The 18,232-nt window shown below is 52.9% G+C and overlaps 8 protein-coding genes; 5 read left to right on the top strand and 3 right to left on the bottom strand.

The window, feature by feature from the left end:
- Window positions 1-779: 779 nt before the first annotated feature.
- On the bottom strand, window positions 780-4,800 carry CHC_T00007503001 (hypothetical protein). XM_005711103.1 is given in 2 exon segments: window positions 780-1,776; window positions 1,777-4,800. 1 exon segment carries the CDS (start codon window positions 4,798-4,800, stop codon window positions 1,777-1,779), a length of 3,024 nt encoding a protein of 1,007 aa, XP_005711160.1. The 3' UTR covers window positions 780-1,776.
- A 642-nt stretch (window positions 4,801-5,442) lies between these two features.
- CHC_T00007502001 (hypothetical protein) lies at window positions 5,443-6,198 on the top strand. Its single transcript, XM_005711102.1, has one exon. The coding sequence runs from the start codon at window positions 5,443-5,445 to the stop codon at window positions 6,196-6,198; it is 756 nt and encodes a 251-aa protein (XP_005711159.1).
- Window positions 6,199-6,226: 28 nt separating this feature from the next.
- CHC_T00007501001 (hypothetical protein) lies at window positions 6,227-7,231 on the bottom strand. Its single transcript, XM_005711101.1, has one exon. The coding sequence runs from the start codon at window positions 7,229-7,231 to the stop codon at window positions 6,227-6,229; it is 1,005 nt and encodes a 334-aa protein (XP_005711158.1).
- Window positions 7,232-7,238: 7 nt separating this feature from the next.
- CHC_T00007500001 (hypothetical protein) lies at window positions 7,239-7,517 on the top strand. The gene has a single exon (XM_005711100.1). It carries the CDS (start codon window positions 7,239-7,241, stop codon window positions 7,515-7,517), a length of 279 nt encoding a protein of 92 aa, XP_005711157.1.
- Window positions 7,518-7,595: 78 nt separating this feature from the next.
- Window positions 7,596-8,316, top strand: CHC_T00010349001 (Ribosomal-ubiquitin fusion protein). Its single transcript, XM_005711099.1, has 2 exons — window positions 7,596-8,050; window positions 8,280-8,316. Exons 1-2 carry the CDS (start codon window positions 7,596-7,598, stop codon window positions 8,314-8,316), a joined length of 492 nt encoding a protein of 163 aa, XP_005711156.1.
- Window positions 8,317-9,221: 905 nt separating this feature from the next.
- On the top strand, window positions 9,222-9,485 carry CHC_T00007498001 (hypothetical protein). Its single transcript, XM_005711098.1, has one exon. The coding sequence runs from the start codon at window positions 9,222-9,224 to the stop codon at window positions 9,483-9,485; it is 264 nt and encodes an 87-aa protein (XP_005711155.1).
- Window positions 9,486-9,506: 21 nt separating this feature from the next.
- CHC_T00007497001 (hypothetical protein) lies at window positions 9,507-10,965 on the top strand. XM_005711097.1 is given in 2 exon segments: window positions 9,507-10,904; window positions 10,905-10,965. 1 exon segment carries the CDS (start codon window positions 9,507-9,509, stop codon window positions 10,902-10,904), a length of 1,398 nt encoding a protein of 465 aa, XP_005711154.1. The 3' UTR covers window positions 10,905-10,965.
- Window positions 10,966-10,970: 5 nt separating this feature from the next.
- Window positions 10,971-12,125, bottom strand: CHC_T00007496001 (hypothetical protein). Its single transcript, XM_005711096.1, has one exon. It carries the CDS (start codon window positions 12,123-12,125, stop codon window positions 10,971-10,973), a length of 1,155 nt encoding a protein of 384 aa, XP_005711153.1.
- Between the last annotated feature and the right edge of the window lie 6,107 nt (window positions 12,126-18,232).

The raw sequence follows: 18,232 nt of genomic DNA, 5'->3' as shown, positions 1-18,232 counted from the left end.
GTACAGTGAGGACAGCGCTGGCCCTAAGCGACTGGCAGTGTCCGCGGCGGTGCGCCGCCGGTTCCAAAAAAATACAAAGGGGAATTGTTCCGGGTACTTAAATCAAGGGGAAATTAAAGGGACTAGAAATCCGGGGGTTACTCACGCACTCACGAGACAAGACCCCTGGTGGCTTTTTTGGCCTTTCGCTTTGCCTCGCTCGATCACCTCCGTTCCGCTCCCTACGCTGCGCACGTTCAGGGAAACCGAGCCTCAGCTTCCGCTCGAGACTAACATTCCTACCACACAAACAGAGTAATAAACCACTTATTTGGATACAGCCCTCTGAATCCGATCGTATTCTTAGACCGGGGATTACTGTATATAAATTAAATTTATTATTTAAAAAGCTATCTTGGACACTATTTCCTTAATGCACTTGTTTCCGGCAATAACATCTCGCAGAACATCGGGACAACAGCTTTGAATATACCGAAAGATTAAGAACGTAATGCAGATGGAGTACTGTACATAGTTTCCTTTTTAAACTGGCGTTATTGGTTTCGAAGTTATTTTCAATGCGCTTTAAGGTGGTTTAAAAAAAGCTTCTTTTCCAGACATATCTAAAACATCCAGGAAGACTATGCAATTCTCACAAAGTTCTTTCTGTCCCCAAGTCAGAAGTCAAGTACGGTGGCGGGGGTGTTTCTTTCTTTCTTGTCGAGGAAGCGTAAGTCAAGAATAAAATAGGTCGAATAGTGTCCTCATATGAGGACAACGGTCCAATAGACACTAGTGCGATTAGAAATACTCAAGGCGCATGGCTTTATCAAGAAGCAATACACTTGCTGGAGGCATATCTGTTTCTGTCGATCGGAAGATTAGGCTGTTAAACTCGTAAGGCATTTCGTCACATTCAAGTACACTAGCAACCTGAGCTTCGCAACCTTGATCGTACGGACCACTCCGATAGGGTGGCACCACTGCCAATATGCTTGTAAGAATACTATTTGCCATCCTTTTGAACCCTGCAAAGACAAGGATACCAATTCCAATCGCAGACTCAAAAAACAATACAAATCGGAGGCCATCGTGATAAAACATCATAAGCCAACATTCATCATACCATTCATCTACGTCACCACAGGAAGGCAACTGAGACCAAAGTCACGTAACCCACACATCAAGTCTCCCCCATGCAATCGTCTACCTCTTTCAGCCTCCTGCACTTCGTCCTTACTTGAGACAGCTCCGTCCTCACCACACAGCAAAGTGTAGAAACACACGTCGTTCACATATTGTGAAGACTGCCAATTTTCCGAGCTTACCTGCCCCGTTACGGCGGAAACAGCTATGACAGTTGTCGGATGCATAAGCGGGAACTGCAGTCTGTGCCCCCATTTCGTATCCACATTTTCGTGATCTCGTGCCAAAATGTATTTGTGAGATAATCCGCTTGACGGTGAAGCAAAGCCAACAAATCTCTTGACAGTGTATGTTCTCTGCACATTAGTACTCGTTTTGTCATTACAAGCGGCGGAAACCATTCGCAAGAAATCCTCAAGAATTCTTGGTCTTCATCGGAGTGAGCCGTGTCATCATTCACAATTAATTTCCATGACCAAGACAAAACATCTGTTTGAAGTTTGGCCCTTGTACATAGTCTCGTGGATAAAGTAGAGATTTCCGTGTTTCATCATGGGAGGACTCAGCGAAACTCTGGGCGCGAGTTTCCGAATTCAGTAGTCAAATGCGATTAATTCGTTTCAGCGAGCATGCGCAAATGTTTTAGAATCGTTACTTCCACCCCGGCGCTTGATACGAGTAGTCGCTGGAAGGAGCACCTCGGCGGTCTGTTCCACTGGTGCCAACAGTAGGTGCAGATTGAGGGACTGGTCCCGATGGAAAGGGGCTGCTCTGAGAGATGGAGAAGCTATTTGGCGGTCCGAACAACGAACCCATCACGCTAAACGGCATTTGCGGAAGGGGCACGCTGGATGTGCCCATCAGCGGATTTACAGCAGATGCACCCAATCGTCCATCTCCAATCAAACCAGGACCGCCATTGCTGCTGACATCTCCGAACCGGTCTGCCGGCCCGTTCCGATCGAAAGACGAAGGCGGATGAAAAACTGGATCCATCCCGTTTGCAGTCATTGACGTCGGTCCAGGAGGCAGTGGTGTGTGCCTTGCAAACTCTCCGTTCTGGCGCCGGCGAGGCCGCGGGATAGAGATGACGCAGGTCTTCAAGTTTGACAGTGGTCCCTCTACTAAGACACCCTGGTCGCGATAATGCTGTAGTAGGCTTGCCCACAAATTCTGCCGGGAGAGAACTTTCGGATTTCCAATAATGACATTTCCGAGTCGGGATCGTGTGAGTGCGACATTTAGACGACGAGGGTCTGACAGGAACCCAATACCCTGGTGCTCGTTTGAGCGTACGCAAGACATGATAATATAAGTCTTTTCGCGACCCTGAAATGCATCCACAGAGGCCACCTCGACATTTCGGTATAGGTCTTGCCGAAGAGGACCCATTCTCGCGAAGTGTGACACCACATACGCGCGCTGTCCTTCGTACGGTGTGATCACTCCTATCTCCTCTGGGGCTACGCCTGATTTCAAGAATTGCGTGACGGCCTTTTCAACAGCCGACGCCTCAACGCGGTTCAGGTAGCTAGTTCCAGAAGCGGAAACTTCTTCCGGTCCCGTTTGAGACCAAAACACCATCGGATGTCCAGCGTCGACCCACGGAAAGGATGCTAAGGACGACTTTCTGTCCTCAGCCGAGACACCATTTTGCAGAGTCCCTTCGTAAAACGTAACCGAAGGGAACAGCGACAATGCTGGGTGCATGCGATACTGAACTTGAAGTCGAATTGGCCGAGCTCCAAGGGCAATTAGGCGCTCAAACATCGATTGCCCGAGGCCCGCTGCGGCAGCTCTCTTTTCAGTAATCACTGGGCCTAGCTGGCAGTGGTCACCGACGAATACGAGTTGCTTGCATCCATGCACAATGGGGATTAACGCCTCTGGCTCGCATGCCTGGGTTGCCTCATCAATGAGGACAGAGCGGAAACGTAAGGAAGACAGACGGGGGTCACCGGCCGTGGTACATGTCGTGCAGATGACATCAGCTGCATCCAACAACTCCCGCTCCGTTGCCCGGCGTAGAGACCTCAGTCGTCGGTCATCGCGGTCGCTGAGCTCCCCAGCTTCATCGCGAAGCTTCAGCAGTTTGTTTAGCTCTGATTCCTCCCGGTCGTCGACATGTCGAACCTGATAGTGCAAGGACAAGTGTTCTACTGCAGATGAAAGCGCCTCACGAGACTTTGCGACTACGCGAACCACTTTCAGGCCAGTCAAGGCAATCTTCTCGCTGAGTTGGTCTACTGCAATGTTACTTGGTGCGCACACAAGAATTTTGCCCTTCACTTGCCTCGAGAGATGGTAGACGATAGTCGCAGAAGTAACAGTCTTGCCAGTACCCGGAGGTCCTTGGATCAAAGAGAGTGGAGCCTCAAGAACGGATCGCACCGCAATCTTCTGGGATTCGTTCAATTCCGGAAGGTTTGGTGCACTCAACTGGTCAGGGATATTCGAGACCTTAACTACCTGTGGATGCACTTCGTGCCCTAGAATCCTGTGAAACAGATATCCAGAAACAGAAGTATCGTCAACTGCAAACTGTCGTAAGGCTGCATTCATCCTGTCAAATGAGGTCGACTTCCAAACGATCTCGACTTTAAAGCCCGAAGTTGTGTCAATGGGTGCCCGTGACGACGGTTTCCCGCTTCGCAATTCCAGGGCCACTTCCTCATTAATTGTTAACCCCTTCACCATACCAAGGCATTCCCATTTCAGACCTGAGTGAGCAAGGCGAATTTCATCGCCTGTCATGAGTCGAATATCGCCATCAGACATTTGCGGGATAATGAAGTTTGCAACGCGACGCTTGTTAAGGCTCATATCCCAACGCACAGATATGTTGGAGCGACTTTGTTCCTCCTTCATCCTCCTATCGTTTTCCGACTCTGCCTTAACCAAGGAACCGAAAACGCGATGGAAGTGGTAGCCATCCTCGTATCGCAGTTGCGCGCGCGGAAGATCCTCCACAGTGCTGGGCTTCGAAATATCCTCGAGAGTAGCAACCGGGTTCGTCTTCCACAACTCCTCCAATTTGTTTGCTTCAGATATGGCAATCTGTCGCGACCTAGCCATTTCCTTCTCTGAAGGCACTCGGACAAGCCATGGAAGGAATTGACCATCAACAATGAGCGGCTGCCATGCGTCGAGATCCCAATTCATGTCCTCCAGCCCTTTGGCATGTAAGCACGGTTCTCTGCAAAGTAAGACGACAACGGAATCGCCTTGTGCCGGGACAAACCCGAGCAAGAATACATTAGTTGTGCAGCAATTGTAGCACTCAAGAACCGTATCGCCAAGCGGAGAGTCTTTGTGAAGACTCACCTCCTTGTGCCTGGACCGAACAAGATGAGTGATAATATGACTGCCCGGTAGCTTCCCGCGTCCGTTACAGTACCATCGGTTATCCAACTTGTCATGCACCACGCAAGCAGGGTCATGAATTCCACAATACGCGCACGCATGCTCCGGAAGCTCTTCCTCCTGCTGAGTGAGATCTTCCTCGTCGTCAACGGCTTCCTCCTCGAAGTCCAGATCACCTAACGCAGCCGTAACGGCGCGGACGGCAGTGTCTGGTGACGAGCGCTGCGGGGGCCGTGGCTTCGCAGCTATGAGTTGTCCAGCAAGGTCGTCGTCATCTTCGTTAAGAAAAGAAAGGTCGCATTTCTCGGCCATTCTGTCTTGGGGTGTTTCGTCGTTGCGGACCATACGGGGCCGGCGTGCGGCCTAGGTTCCTCGCAAGATGCAGTCTCGCGTCGCTCCCCACGTAGGCCTCAATGCGTTTCGCGACGCCTCACCCACGCTGCGATGTGCGAAGAGTAACTTCGCGACAAGGCGCCGGAGGCGAAGTGACGTAAAGATGCGCGCCTGTGAGAGTGGCGTCAGCAAACGCGTTTCATAGTCAGAGCAAAGGGTTTATGGGCCTTCAAATCAGCGACGCGCCGTCCGCCCGTGGCGCCTTAGGATTTTAAGCTTCTGCCTGAAGGCCTGAAAACATCAGCAGTTGCATGTGATCATGTAGAAATATGTGAATTTTTGATCATGTCTTACAGTACTCTACGTGGAAACCAGTCATCGCAGCTGCATGCCATTGGCCCATTCGGGGCCTCGACAGTCAGTCCAAATGTCCCTTTCGCGCGACTGAGGCAGCAACTCTAAGAGTCATCCCCTACCGTTGAGCATTGTCCAGAGTTTATTGCATTCCTTGATTAATAATACTGTTGAGGAAGGCCTACAGTAGCGGGATGCTCCTATTTATACAAAACGCACACAGCTCGGTGACCTTTCGCTTTCAGGCAATCAACCGTATCGTGTACTATGATGACAACATTTCTGTTAGCACAGCCTATCTTGCTCAGGTGCCGTGGAGGTAGGCACAACCGTCAAGTCATCTCATGCCCACCCCCCTACACTTGTAACATTCATTTCCGCCAAGTCCCGATGGCTTCTACGCCATCGCCTGCCGATAAAGTTTCTCCCCGAACTCTGAAGGATTCTCCACTGGTGCCTGAGACAAAGCTCCCAGAAATTTTGGCAGGTACAATGCTTGCCGGTGAGCCACTTGCAATGGCTTTCAATTCATCCGACGATGGTTTTGATCATGAACTTTTTTTCGAGCGAATGATTCCATTAGGCGGTGTTCCTTCCCTCGTGCTTGGAAAAACACTCGCAGGAGTCTGCTTCGGAGGGTACGCCGCTAACGGCTTCTTGGCCCGAGACGACTATCGCGAGGCCACTACTGAACGGTCAATGTTCGTATTCCGCATTGATGCCTGTGGAGATGTGCTTCTCGCGGAAAATACGGACCCGATTCAGTACGACTTTTACGATTATGCCATACGCTTTGGTGCCGCCCTTCTCGGAATTCCAATGAACCCGACCAAGCATATCCTGAAGAGCAATGTCGGTACGAGCTCGTGTAAACTTCCAAACGGTGAAACAAGTGTACTTGGTGACGCTACAATGGGTAAGATAGACCAGCTTCAAGTGTGGGTTGCCAAGCGGTATATCGACGAAGTGAATGCACAAAACTCCAAATCTGGAAAGGGATTCTTCCGGAGCCTTTTTGGCTGACCGAGGTGGTCACGGGAAACAAACTTAGTTATGCCACTGCCACTCGTAGCTTGAGATGAACGTTGCGCCTTAACGCCAGGGACGCACTTTCCATTGTCTTGTCACATATCCACCTTATCAGCTTGCCACCCGGGCCGATCACGATGGGGACAGTTCGCGCATGCGGCACTCGAATGACCTCAGACATATATATATCACCGTTCGGTAACTGTTCAAGTTCTTCATTCTCAAACCGGCACTGGTACGGGATCTCCTGGTGAATTGTATGTAGCAGCTTTTCCCAGATATGTTGTCGGATTAACGACAAGTCGTCGTCACAATGCGTCATTCCTCCAGGTACCTCAAAGGGCCCTGGCGTTGTTCTATCTAGCAAAGCATCCCGAAGATCGTCAACTCCACGACCATTATATGCGGATACCATGTACACTTGCTCATCAAAACATTCTTCAAATCCTTCAATGTTCTCCTGAAAAAACTCTGCCGCTTCTAAGAGCCTTGTCCGCGGTCTGGTCTTATCGCATTTGTTGAGGACTAGGAGCAGTGCTGCCTTGCGATATGCCCCTCCTTCCTCGCTTGCATCCCTCGTGGCATCCTCATGGACCCGTGTTCTCTTCCGAACAGAGGCAAGCTGACCCGCTATCGCTGCGCATTTTTTCCAATATTGCAATCCTCGGGACGCGTCGACGATCAGAACGGCTACATCAGCCTCCCCCGCTGCTCCCCATCCAGACGTGGTGAGCTCTCTACGCGCTTCTCCAAGATCTTTCACAAACTGCTGCTCAATGAGACCGGGCGTATCCCAGAAAATAAGCTGCCTTTTCTCGATTGTGCATGCTCCAGCAATCCGGTTTCGTGTCGTGTTCACTTTACGCGATACTGCAGACACCCGATTTCGGATCAACGCGTTGCTAAGTGAGCTCTTTCCCGCATTTGGAGCGCCAATCAACGCCACAGACGCCACTCGCGTATCAGTGGGCACCTCAAGTTGAGGTGTCAAGTAGTCCAGATGCCTCTGCGGTGGGAACCCACTCATGCCCCGCATGGGAGCTCGAAAATATCTTTGCTCATTGTTGATCTGTTTCAAGCAACCCGCGAGCCTGCGCGCAAATAGCTTCCGCCACATTGTTTCTGTTCACATAGTTCGCCTCGCAGGACACGATATTGTTCCTGGAAGAGTGTGTGCGTTTCTGCAAGTGCATGCGGATAAGGTGTGTCATCGGGCTTCGTTGCACCAACGCCGAGTACTACTGTACACAAAGATCAAAACCATATTATATGCACGTGTACACGTGCGCCTTTTTGTTCACGTACCTCTGTAAGCACAGTAACTAGGTACGTACACGTGGACAAGAAAACCCTAAATTGAGCCACGACAAAGCGCACGACGTCGACCACCCATGCCCCTGTCCTTTCGTCACCACCTGCACCATTCTCTTCTGACGCACACAGCAGGTCCGGGGAGCAAACTCTGTTCAGCGGAAACCACTCTCGTTCGAAAAATGCAGATCTTTGTGAAGACCCTCACGGGTAAGACGATTACTCTTGAGGTCGAGGCCTCTGATAACATCGCGAATGTGAAGACTAAGATCCAGGACAAAGAGGGCATTCCTCCCGACCAGCAGCGTCTCATCTTCGCTGGCAAGCAGCTCGAGGATGATCGCACTCTGTCAGACTACAACATCCAGAAGGAATCGACTCTTCACCTTGTGTTGCGTCTTCGCGGTGGTCTGATCGAGCCGACTTTGGCAGCCCTCGCTCGTGCCACCAACTGCGACCGTATGGTGTGCCGTAAGTGCTATGCGCGACTCCCGCCGAAGGCTGTGAACTGCAGGAAGAAGAAGTGCGGACACAGGTATGTTCTAGAGCTCATTTTCGTTACTTGAGTACCTGCCGAACATAGCAACCCTTCCGCAGATGTTCATTGCGTTTCATAAGCGACGTCCATGCACCTCTTCATGGAATAGAAATGCTTGGGTTTCGCACATTACTGACTTTATCGAGTGAACCTGTCTGGTCTTTCTTCTAATTGTATATATTTGCGACACCAAAATTTCTCTGCAACTGGTAAATTCTATCGATAGCAACCAGCTGCGCATCAAGAAGAAGATTAAGCCTTAAGTAACATCCACCTTTTTGTAAAGAGCCGTTGGTGCCTTTCATTACTGTTCTAGCCTGTACGCATACACGTTAACGCCTCTGAGAATTGACCTCTGAGAGCCTCTCGCTTGCCTAGATAGCCTTTCTCGACCTTCTCTGTTTCAGCGCATAGCTTCCAGTCCTGCTTCCTCAGGCAGGTTGTTCGTCCATAGACTATGGTTGCTAATTTGCCCGTACGTACAATCAAAGACGTCTGTGCCTCAACGTATAAGCATGAGAGTCAAAACTTTGTGCAATATTTGAAAACGTTCGTAGCCTAACCTCTAGGAGCTGTCGGGGAGGGCGAACTGGGTGCAATTGCCTGTGCCAAATTTACAGAGGTACGCAGGAGACCTTGTTGGATATAACAAAGAGAGACAGGATAGTGTGCGGTTTGCTGTAGATATTTTTGGAGATTGTCTAATCGGGATGCAACGTTGGAACGGGAAAAAGACAGGGCGAGTTGCACTCAAGATTTGATTTCAAGCCATTACACCGATAGAGCGAAGGAGAATGCAAGACAGGCGTCAGGAAGGACAGAGAGACGCGACGGGAGCGTTGCCACAGGGGCGGTCGAGGGTAGCCCGTTGCGGTACAGTGCGATGGGGACGTGGAGGGGGACTGGCCGAGGCAGAAACAGTCGAAAAGTGTGACAAGAACGGCAGCGGGGGGAGCCGGGGAAGAAGGCGGGCGGGATAAAATTGGGAAAATTCTGGAGAGGGCGGGGACAGAGGACGTGCTCAGCAGTGCAGGGGCGGAGGGGGCGATTGGGGAGGCGTCGCTTGGCGCCCGTGCGGTAATTTGACAATTGGCGCGTAGCAGCCCCAACTGCCAGCAACAGCCCTGCCAGCCCACGCCGGCGCCCCTCATTCTCAAATCGTGACCAGATGCAAAGGAAAGCCTCCCCCGCCCACACTCCACTCCTCGCACCCTCTCGTGTATTCATATCCGAGTCCCAGCCATGGTCACCCCGGCCACATCCGAAGGCACTTCCACCTCCCTCCTCCACCCGGGCTAATTCTTTGCCTGCCACCTTCCGTCTACACACCTTGTACTCGCGCCTCTCCTTGGGTCACCTTGTGCCCTACATCCCCGACTGGCACGGGAGTATACATCTTTCACCCCCAGCCGTATTCCTCCCCGCTCCCTAGTCCACCGCTCTGACTTGCGAAATGACGGAGTTCGTTAGTGAGAAAGAAACCCCGAGCCTGTACAATCTCTCTTACGATGACGAGAATGTCCCTCAACGCGAACTCACGGATTTCATGGTCACCACTGGCGACGATAAGGTTTCTATATGCTGCTTGGACGATCGCCGCTCTACTGATGGTGATGTCATCGCACGCGGTTCCGTCCTCGCCAACGGCAAGTCTCTCCGCGTCAAAACTGCGCCCCTGATTGAATGGTGTATCGAGTATGGCAACACTCCTCACTTGTGGGTCAGAAGTGCTGCCGTTTGGTATCGCCTCACGAAGCCTGCGAAGGAGTATGCAAGGACCCATGAACTCGCCCGCAGGCGCTTTGAGCTCTGCTCCCGAATTTTCATTCTCGGCACAACCATGTCATCCAAGGAGACTACGTACAATATGATCACCTCCTTATTGCAAGCTCCGTATCTCAAAATGAAGGGCTACTCAGAGAAAGAACTTCTCTCTGAGAAGGACTTCATACTTGCTCAGATTAAAAACCTTAATGACCCGGCGCTCGCCGCTATGACTTTCATCAAGGAACTGCGGGACAAGCAACCGGGTATGGGGAAGAAATTGGGGCTCTCCAAGAAAAATTCCTCAAGTTCTTTGAGTATTGGGTCAGGATCCACCCCATCATACCTAGGGGAGTGGACGCCGTCGGGTAATCTAGACAGGGAAGGGAACACTCGCTTGCTGAAGCGGGCAGAGAAGGCCCTTAATCAGATCTACAAACAAAAGAACGCATGGCCGTTCCGCGACCCTGTCAACCCGAAGACGGATGGATGCCCAGACTACCTCGACAGAATCCCACACCCCATGGACTACGGCACAATCAAAGCAAAATTTACGAAAGGCGCATACTCTACTGCTCTAGATGTTGCCAAAGATGTGCGGCAAGTGGCAACCAATTGCCGTGAATACAACGGAAACTCCCATGAGTTCGCCATTTCAGCAACTGAGCTGGAACAAAAGTTTGAGAACTTAATTCGTGGGGGCGAAGATGCGGAGCTGGCCGCAATGAATAAGAGGCTTGCTAGTAAGAAGCGGAAGGCTGCTGAGTTGCCACCATCAGGGAAGGGATCTGGCAAGAAATCATTGAAGCATGCTCGGAAGAACAGTAAATCGAGCAGTCTTGATGTCTCACCATCACGAGATTCATCAGTGAAAGGATCAGAGTCATCTTCGGCTCAGAAACCGTGTGCCCGGACAAACCCTGATGTCTGTGAGAAGTTCCAGATTGCTGGCAGTAAGTATTGTTCAGATGAGTGTGGACTACTTGTAGCAAGGAAGAGAGTCGCAGAAATGAGCAAAGCCGGATACTCTGTGGAGGAGTATGTCAAATCATGTTTGACTAAGGCCCTAGTACACAGCCGAAGTTAGAGTCTTACATGTCGTTATGCTTACCCTGACACAAAATAACAACAAACGTGACTTTTTTACAGATTATCAATGTGCGTTCCCGCTCTGCCATAATCGCGCCAAAGACTTCTTGATACGGGAGGGTTGGCCGCTGGGCTCGCCGCGTACCATTGACGTCATTACGGATGTAGGCGGCCCAGACGGAGCATCGTCCGGATTGAAATTGTCAGACTGGACACTTATTCGTGCCGCTCTCTGTTCTTGTGCCCGAGCGTCTTCCTTTGAAATCCCCTTTGACAGCCAGTACCCGTTCAATCGCTTGCCGAGGTAGTCGTATACCTCAGCGGTGGCAAGACGCTCTTCGTACTCTTTCGGCATTTTGCTCAAATCCCTTGCTCGTGATTCGAGCGTCCTCAAAGACCATCTGCAAAGAGTCCTAGCAGCCCAGTTTATCAATGCCGTTGGAAGAAATGCGAGATGAGGGTCTATGTTATACAGGAATCGTGCTGTAACCACGCCCGGTGAAACAGGCAAAAGCTCGAAGCCAGAGTTATGCATGTGAACCCTAACAACTCTACTCTCGCTTTCTGGTTCTACGACTCCGTCGTGTTCTTGAAGCGAGCGAGAAACTACCATGAAACAGGGTTCCTCCTCGTCGAGTCCGTCTATTGCGTATGCATTCAAGGCGATATCTCGATTAAAGAGTGGCCACGGAGCATACGCAGTAATATGAGCGGCGCGCTTAAGACGGCCGGGTTCTGGTAACGGAAGCTGAACTGCACTTATTACGTACCAAAATAGTCGTTCGTAAAGATCGGCCTCATACATGAGAGCTGCAACGTTTAAGAGAGGGGCGCGAATTATTCCTTCAGTTAGAATAGAGTGCGATTGCATGCCAGGTTCACGGCGATACCAAACGCGAGTTTCAGAGCCATTGTACGACAGCGTCCAGCCCTGGCGGTCTTCCAGAAGTATTCGCAATTGCTGGGCTTCTTCGCACTCACGACGTAGTCGCGCAAAAAAAGGAGTGGCAAGCGCCGCTTCCAAAGCCTTCAATTCTGCGGTGGTGCATTTGGCATCATTCGCTTCTAATTCTCCTTCTAAGCTTGATAGGATGCGAGAAGCCGAGAACAACTTAGAGTCGTTGTACAGGCGGTGAATCTCCGATAAGCGGGCAGTATGCAGATCTGAAAGAGACAACGATAATGAAACTCCTGTTTTCACTTGCTTTGAAGAAGTCATCAGTCACGAAAATCAACGAACGCGGTTTTGCTGATTGAAAAGCACTGGTTCTGTAGAAAAGAAGAATTCCAGTCAGTAGACTGCAAGTAGCCTTTTGCCGTCTCTGACCACAGCAAGACTTGTAAAGGGGGGGGGGGGGGGGGGGGGGAATCTTCGCTCTTCGACAGGGCAAGGTGCAGGCATATCATCTGAGTTATTGTGAATAGAGGGTTTACGCAAAAAAAAAGATTTCGTTACGGGGTCAAATGTTGTGAAACGTATGCCACCCACCATACGTGTCTCACAAAACGCTGAAGAGGCCAATTCATTTTTCGCTAAATCGACGAAATAGCGAAACGACCGACACACTCTACGTCTCCTCTCCCCGCGTTCCATTGCACTTTCCCTTCCCACCGCGTTCACGGCGAGCTCTCCAACCCCACCCGTATCTCCGTCCTCTCCCCTTACCATCTACGCGCCCTCCTGTCGAGATCTCACGCTCACTATCACTCTCAAACTAGCGACTACCAAACTCAACGCACGTTCATCTTCCACTCACCCTATCCCGTCCGTGAGAACCTTCCTATTTCAGCGGCACGTTCAACATCCGCAGTCGTATCCCGCCCTCGGGAACCTTTCCACTTCACCAGCACACTCAAAATTCACTCACGCCGTCTCGCCTTCGAGAACCTTTCCATCAAATTATTATGCGGCATACCAGTCTACGACACTGCCTGCCCCTCTCCAATCTGATGACCCTAAAGTGTCTCCCATCCCCCATCGCAGCCTCCGCACCTCCCCTGTTCCGGCTCTGACTGCTTCGTTAGCGCGTTTACAACTCTCGAACTGGCACATCTGGGCTATCGGCCCTAGAGGCCTAGTTCATCTCTGCATCCCTTGCTCGCCGTCCCACTTGTCAGCACTTGCTCATCGTCGCAGTAGTCAACGCCACGGCCCACCCGACCCATCTTTAGGCATCCGTCCAAGTCATGGACTCAGAGCGTTGCACATAAGATGGCCTCGGTGCTTGGTTCTGGGACTGAAGCACCGTCGAAAAACTCCTCCCCCACTGCCTCCCCCGCTACAGGTTCTGGATCTACAACTGCTGTTTGGATGAAGAAACGGCGCATACGCTTCTCGTCGACATTCGATAATACTTTGAAAAGCAGTGACAGCTGTGGACCCTCATCTCGCACCTCATGGCGACTCGCAAAAGCGCTTTGATGAAGCGCCGGGCCTTTTTACTGCTTCGCTTCCAGCAACAGCGCTGCAGGGAATGTGCCAACCGTCTTAGAAGACGCTCAGCGATCGCTTTAAGAAAATTGTGGCGTATCACCGCATTGCTGTAAAAAGAAACGGTGCTGTGTCGGGCATTATTGAGGTACGCAGTGAGCGCGAGTTGCTACTAGACCACATCGTTCTTGCTGTAGATGAATGGGAAGAGGGACGGCGGACTGAAAGGGATGAGCGAACAGAATTAGACCGTCGGCTCCGCGAAGAAGGAGAAACTATTCGCTCGAATGCGCTCAGCCGTGCATGCCTTGGGTCTGTGGATAGCGAAAAGAAGGGAGAAGAAATCTTGCGGAACCGACAACGCAAACGTCAACCGCAGCAGTCGACTCAGATGAAGAGGGACGCTCCGCGATCACCGAGCACATATCAGAACAACGTGAATATGACAAAAAACGACTGCGCTTGGAAGAGGAAAAGCTGGAGCAGAGCAAGGCTACAGATCTGAGGGAAAGCGAGCGCTGGGAGAAAGAGCATAGCAATTATGTGCGACGTATTGCGGTTGAGGAGAAACGCATTGAGCTCGAGGCCCAAAGATTAGATATAGAAAACAAAGAGCGAAAAAGTGCGGGAATAGAAAGAACGCAACTTTTGCCCGTTTTGAGCGCTTTAGTTAAGAAACTTGAGTAAGGTTAGCTGTTAACGTTCAAATATCTTTCTAAAGACGGTGGTTTGCACGAAAAATAGCTGCTGACCTGACCACTGCTCTGGTGCATGCAAGCTCGAACGTTCCATATCAACGCAGCCGCCTTATAGAGAAGTGCAATAGGCGCCTTGCGTACACGTAACATGCGTTGAAAGTCTTGTGACGACCATATTTGTTTCAGATCTTTATATGACCACTCAACTGCTTCTCTCACTGCACTCATTCCCTTATTGTATAGCAACTGCCCCGCAGAGGCGCCCTGTGGTGTCAATGCTACTTGGAGCCAAGGGCGCAGCATGTAAGCTGCATCTCCGTAAATGCAGTACTGTACGGAGTCAACCATAAGATGTGACTGTAGCTCCTCTTTCAGACCACTTTGTCTAAATAAAGTCATGTCGTGACGCCGACCCACCTCCGGACCAAACATGTGGAAGACTAGGCCGTCCGGGGATGTAATAGTTTGAAATATGAGGCAGTGGAACCGCTTGTGCTCAGAGTAGCAAGCGCGCTGCATAGCATTGTGGGATAACTCCTCTCCGCCCTGGGTTGGGTGAGAGGCGGAGGCTATATTGAGGGAGCACACGGCGCGGACGCGACGCGCTAATTGAACCGATCGGACGAGCTCGCGAAAAGGGAGTGGCTCACTGGCCGATTACGCGCAGTCGCCCCGTGGTGCGTGAACGGGAGCGACCGGTAACGGGTTAGAAGCCAGCGCGCGCGATAGACAACCGAAACGGACGTATATAGGCGCGAAAGAGACGGGGGCGAGCTTGCCCCAGTTTACTGTTGGGGACGGGTGTCAGGTCTTAACCCCTCAGAGGGACGCCTCGGACACCTGTCCCAGTATACAGCAGTGCAGTACCTGCCGCCTAGTGCGTGCCGGGTACTGTACACAATTAAAAAGCTAGCGCCTCAATTCCTAATTACCGCGCGGACGCTGCAGCTACGCGTGTGTACTACTGTACACACGCGCTGCTTACAGACTACCGCACGGATGCCACGTGTGCTAGCGTACACGCGTAATACTGGCAGACTACCGCTTGGCCGACACGTGCACTACTGTACACGGACGCCAGATTACGACCGCTCGGCACGCGCGCGCTCCCTACACGTGAGCACACCCGCCCACGTGTCCACCGTGCACGGCCGCACTGTTAATAATCTCCCCGCGTGCGCGTCCTTCGTTATACTACAGACCCCCTTCCTTAACTTTCGCTACGTCCCCGTAGCGACCACCCATCCGACCACGTGATTCCGTTCCGGTTTTTCCCTGAATTCCACGCGCGATGCCAGGACCGAAGCCCCTGCGCGCGAACAGGCTTTTCTCTCGCCACGTCTCCGAGCTGGCAGTCGATACGCCAACTGTCTCATCCGAATCGGTACGCGCGTCGTCGAACTTCGCCTCACGCGAAGCACGCCTAACCCCTCAACTCGCTCCTAACCTTCTCCTGTAAATCCTAGCTCCTTCTCCCGCGGCGACAGCATCCCCATACAGTAGGTTTTCCTTCCGCCGAAAACGGTCGGCCATCACAATACCAGCGCAGCGCGTCCGTACGGCCAGCCGTCGAGCCCTGAGAGGGCTCCGGCGTCGACCCGAGCGGCTCCGGCACTTCGGTCGCGACGCCGACAATCGGCCACCGAGTGGGCCGTGCCGTCGCTCGCGCGCGGCATTTCGTCCGATGCGGTTCGCGTGTCGCGGCGTACAGTACGCGCGAAAAAGTCCCCGCCGCTGCCCGCTGCAGGCAGGGCGCCTCCAAGAAGCGATTCGGAGGCGCCGCGAGCGACGCCATCGCCGTGCGGACGGTTGGGATAAATCCCCTTGTCGACCACCCTCCCGGAGGGCTGGGCAATTTGATAAGAATCCCCGTTCTTTTTCCATCCTAAGAGCAGCGCGAGCGGAGCCCCCACCCAAGCATGTCACCAAACGGTAGTTTCGCGCGTGTCCCTTGCGGTAGCGACCTCTATTGCGCCAACACCGATCCACTAACCGTACGGAGCGCCCGAAATAGAAACTGAAAGAAACGAGAGGAAACGGAAAGAAACGGGAGGAAACCGATTTGGTTTCCATCCAAGTTGGCACTCCCGGACGCGGAATGCTCCCAGGAGTGCGATGCCGTTGTCGGAAATAGACTACGATTTTTTTCCGCAGCGTGGGAGGGAAAAACGTAGCCCAAATCGCGACTAAATTAAAAAGCCGGCGAACGCGATACCTCTCAATCCAAAGAACTGGTTCCCGGGGTAGCTCTCCATTTTCATAGGCGCGTGCGAGCGCGATCATCCGAAAGGTGCGGTCAGGCGTGGCTGCTAGCTATCTGCGTGGGCGCTTGGGGAAAATTCCCATTGTGGACCACCCTCCCGGAGGGTTGGCCAATTTTGGAAGAATCTGCGTCCATTTGCGCGGGATCCATCCGGCACGGACTGCCTCGCGGTGCGCAGTCGCACGCGGATAGCCGCAGAGGCTGCATAGCAAGTGCGCAGCTTGTTTTCCGCAGAGGCTTTTGCGCGAGCGAGCGAGCGAGCGTCCGAGCGGTGCGACCGAGAGCGCCGAAACTTGCCCTACGCATGCACGCTTGATCCTTGTTGGCGGGAGCGCCAATACCGGTCGATAAACGGCTTCGGAAGCCCATCAGTGGGCTCGTAGGTGTCGTCCGAAGCGGTATATCCATACCACCGGACCTTGTAGTCGATCCGGCCGCGCGTAGTACGGTGTCCGACAATGCGGTCAACGAGGTACTCCGGGCTTGGCGTTGCGGCTTGTGCGTCCGATTCGGTCGATGTGGCCGGGGTGACAGTATCCCCCGTCCCGCGCGGCATCTTCGTAACGCGGTCGATGCTCACGCGATTTTCCATGCCGTTGAGGACCGTGGTGTCCGTAGCGGAGCGCACGCGAAACGGACCCTCTGTCTTCGGTAGTAGTTTGACAGAGATCTCGTCCGTTCCGGTCGTACCTTGCGCTCGCGTGCGGCGCTCGACGCTTGTCAACGGGCGTTGCGGGCGATCGACGTAGACAAAATCGCCCGCCACAATGACCGGACGGAAGCGGACCTTTTTGTCAAAATCGTCCTTGTACCGCTTTTGCGATGCGGCTAATTTCGTCCGAGCGCGGTCGAGCGCGTCGCGAAGTTTGCGCAGCGTAGCGCGCTTGTACTGCACTGGGGTCCGCAGGGTCCTCTCGATGGGTCCCCGCGTCCTGCGGTACAGTACCAGGGAGAATTAAACCGGACGGTGGCTGCGTTAACACCAGGTCGATCGGAGTCGTCTCCGTCGACCGGTGGACCTGCGTATTGTACGCGAAGGTCAGCGGCTGCACGTAGTCGTCCCAATCGCCCTGGTGCTCTTCCACGTAGTGCGGGAGACGTTGCACCAGCGTGCGGTTGAACCGTTCGGTCTGCCCATTCGACTGGGGGTAGTAGGCTGTCGTGAGATAATGCCGCACCCCCAGGAGGGCGCATACCGCGTCGAAGAATTTCGCAGCGAACTGAGGGCCATTGTCGGTTAGTACGTAGCGCGGCGCTCCGTAAACGTAGACCCAGTTGTCCAAAAACGCGTTTGCGACGACCGAAGCGGTTGTGGTCCGGAGCGGGATACTGCGCGTTAGCTTGGAGAACCGGTCGGTAATTACCAACACGTGTTGGTTTCCGTGCGCGGTCTTGGGCAGGGGCCCCAAGAGGTCCATCGCGACAAACTCCAAGGGGCCCGCCGCGGGGAACAGCTTGAGATCCTTTTGGTTCTTGACAAGCGTCCCGCGGGTCGCAGCACACGAAGTGCAATTCCGTACGGTCGAAAACGCGTCGCTGGCCATGTGTGGCCAGTAGTACTCCCTGCGAAATGTGTAGTACATACGCGTTGCTCCCGGGTGACCTGCCAACCTCGGATGGTGTGCCAGGTACAGTACCCGGGGGCGCAACCGAGTCGGTACCACGCGCTGCAGGGTCCCGTCCAGCGGGGACGTCCTCACGAGAAATCCGTAACGGTCGATGTCGAACTTCGAGTTCGGCGTCCAGACGGTTTCCGCGGCGAAGCGACAGAAGGCGTCCTCAGCTTGTTCGCGTATAAATTCCTCGACCGAGATGGACGCAGCGTCGCGTTCCTCGAGAGATATCGCGAGCGCGTGACAACCGTCCGGACGGTCTTGCGGCGGGTCCCAGTGCACATTGTCCAGGAGGGCCTCGCTGCCCTCATCGTACTGGAC

Source organism: Chondrus crispus, genomic scaffold (assembly GCF_000350225.1).
Source record: "Chondrus crispus Stackhouse genomic scaffold, scaffold_76, whole genome shotgun sequence".
Lineage (NCBI taxonomy): Eukaryota > Rhodophyta > Florideophyceae > Gigartinales > Gigartinaceae > Chondrus > Chondrus crispus.
Note: the sequence above shows the minus strand (reverse complement) of the source record. Positions and strands in the feature narration are given on the sequence as shown.

Bases quoted from the DNA above. Each gene is read 5' to 3' on its own strand.
- CHC_T00007503001 (XM_005711103.1), bottom strand. From the start codon at position 4,800: ATGGCCGAGAAATGCGACCTTTCTTTTCTTAACGAAGATGACGACGAC.
- CHC_T00007502001 (XM_005711102.1), top strand. From the start codon at position 5,443: ATGATGACAACATTTCTGTTAGCACAGCCTATCTTGCTCAGGTGCCGT.
- CHC_T00007501001 (XM_005711101.1), bottom strand. From the start codon at position 7,231: ATGAGTGGGTTCCCACCGCAGAGGCATCTGGACTACTTGACACCTCAA.
- CHC_T00007500001 (XM_005711100.1), top strand. From the start codon at position 7,239: ATGGGAGCTCGAAAATATCTTTGCTCATTGTTGATCTGTTTCAAGCAA.
- CHC_T00010349001 (XM_005711099.1), top strand. From the start codon at position 7,596: ATGCCCCTGTCCTTTCGTCACCACCTGCACCATTCTCTTCTGACGCAC. The intron at 8,051-8,279 runs GTATGTTCTAGA...TTCTATCGATAG, and splicing joins AAGAAGAAGTGCGGACACAG to CAACCAGCTGCGCATCAAGA.
- CHC_T00007498001 (XM_005711098.1), top strand. From the start codon at position 9,222: ATGCAAAGGAAAGCCTCCCCCGCCCACACTCCACTCCTCGCACCCTCT.
- CHC_T00007497001 (XM_005711097.1), top strand. From the start codon at position 9,507: ATGACGGAGTTCGTTAGTGAGAAAGAAACCCCGAGCCTGTACAATCTC.
- CHC_T00007496001 (XM_005711096.1), bottom strand. From the start codon at position 12,125: ATGACTTCTTCAAAGCAAGTGAAAACAGGAGTTTCATTATCGTTGTCT.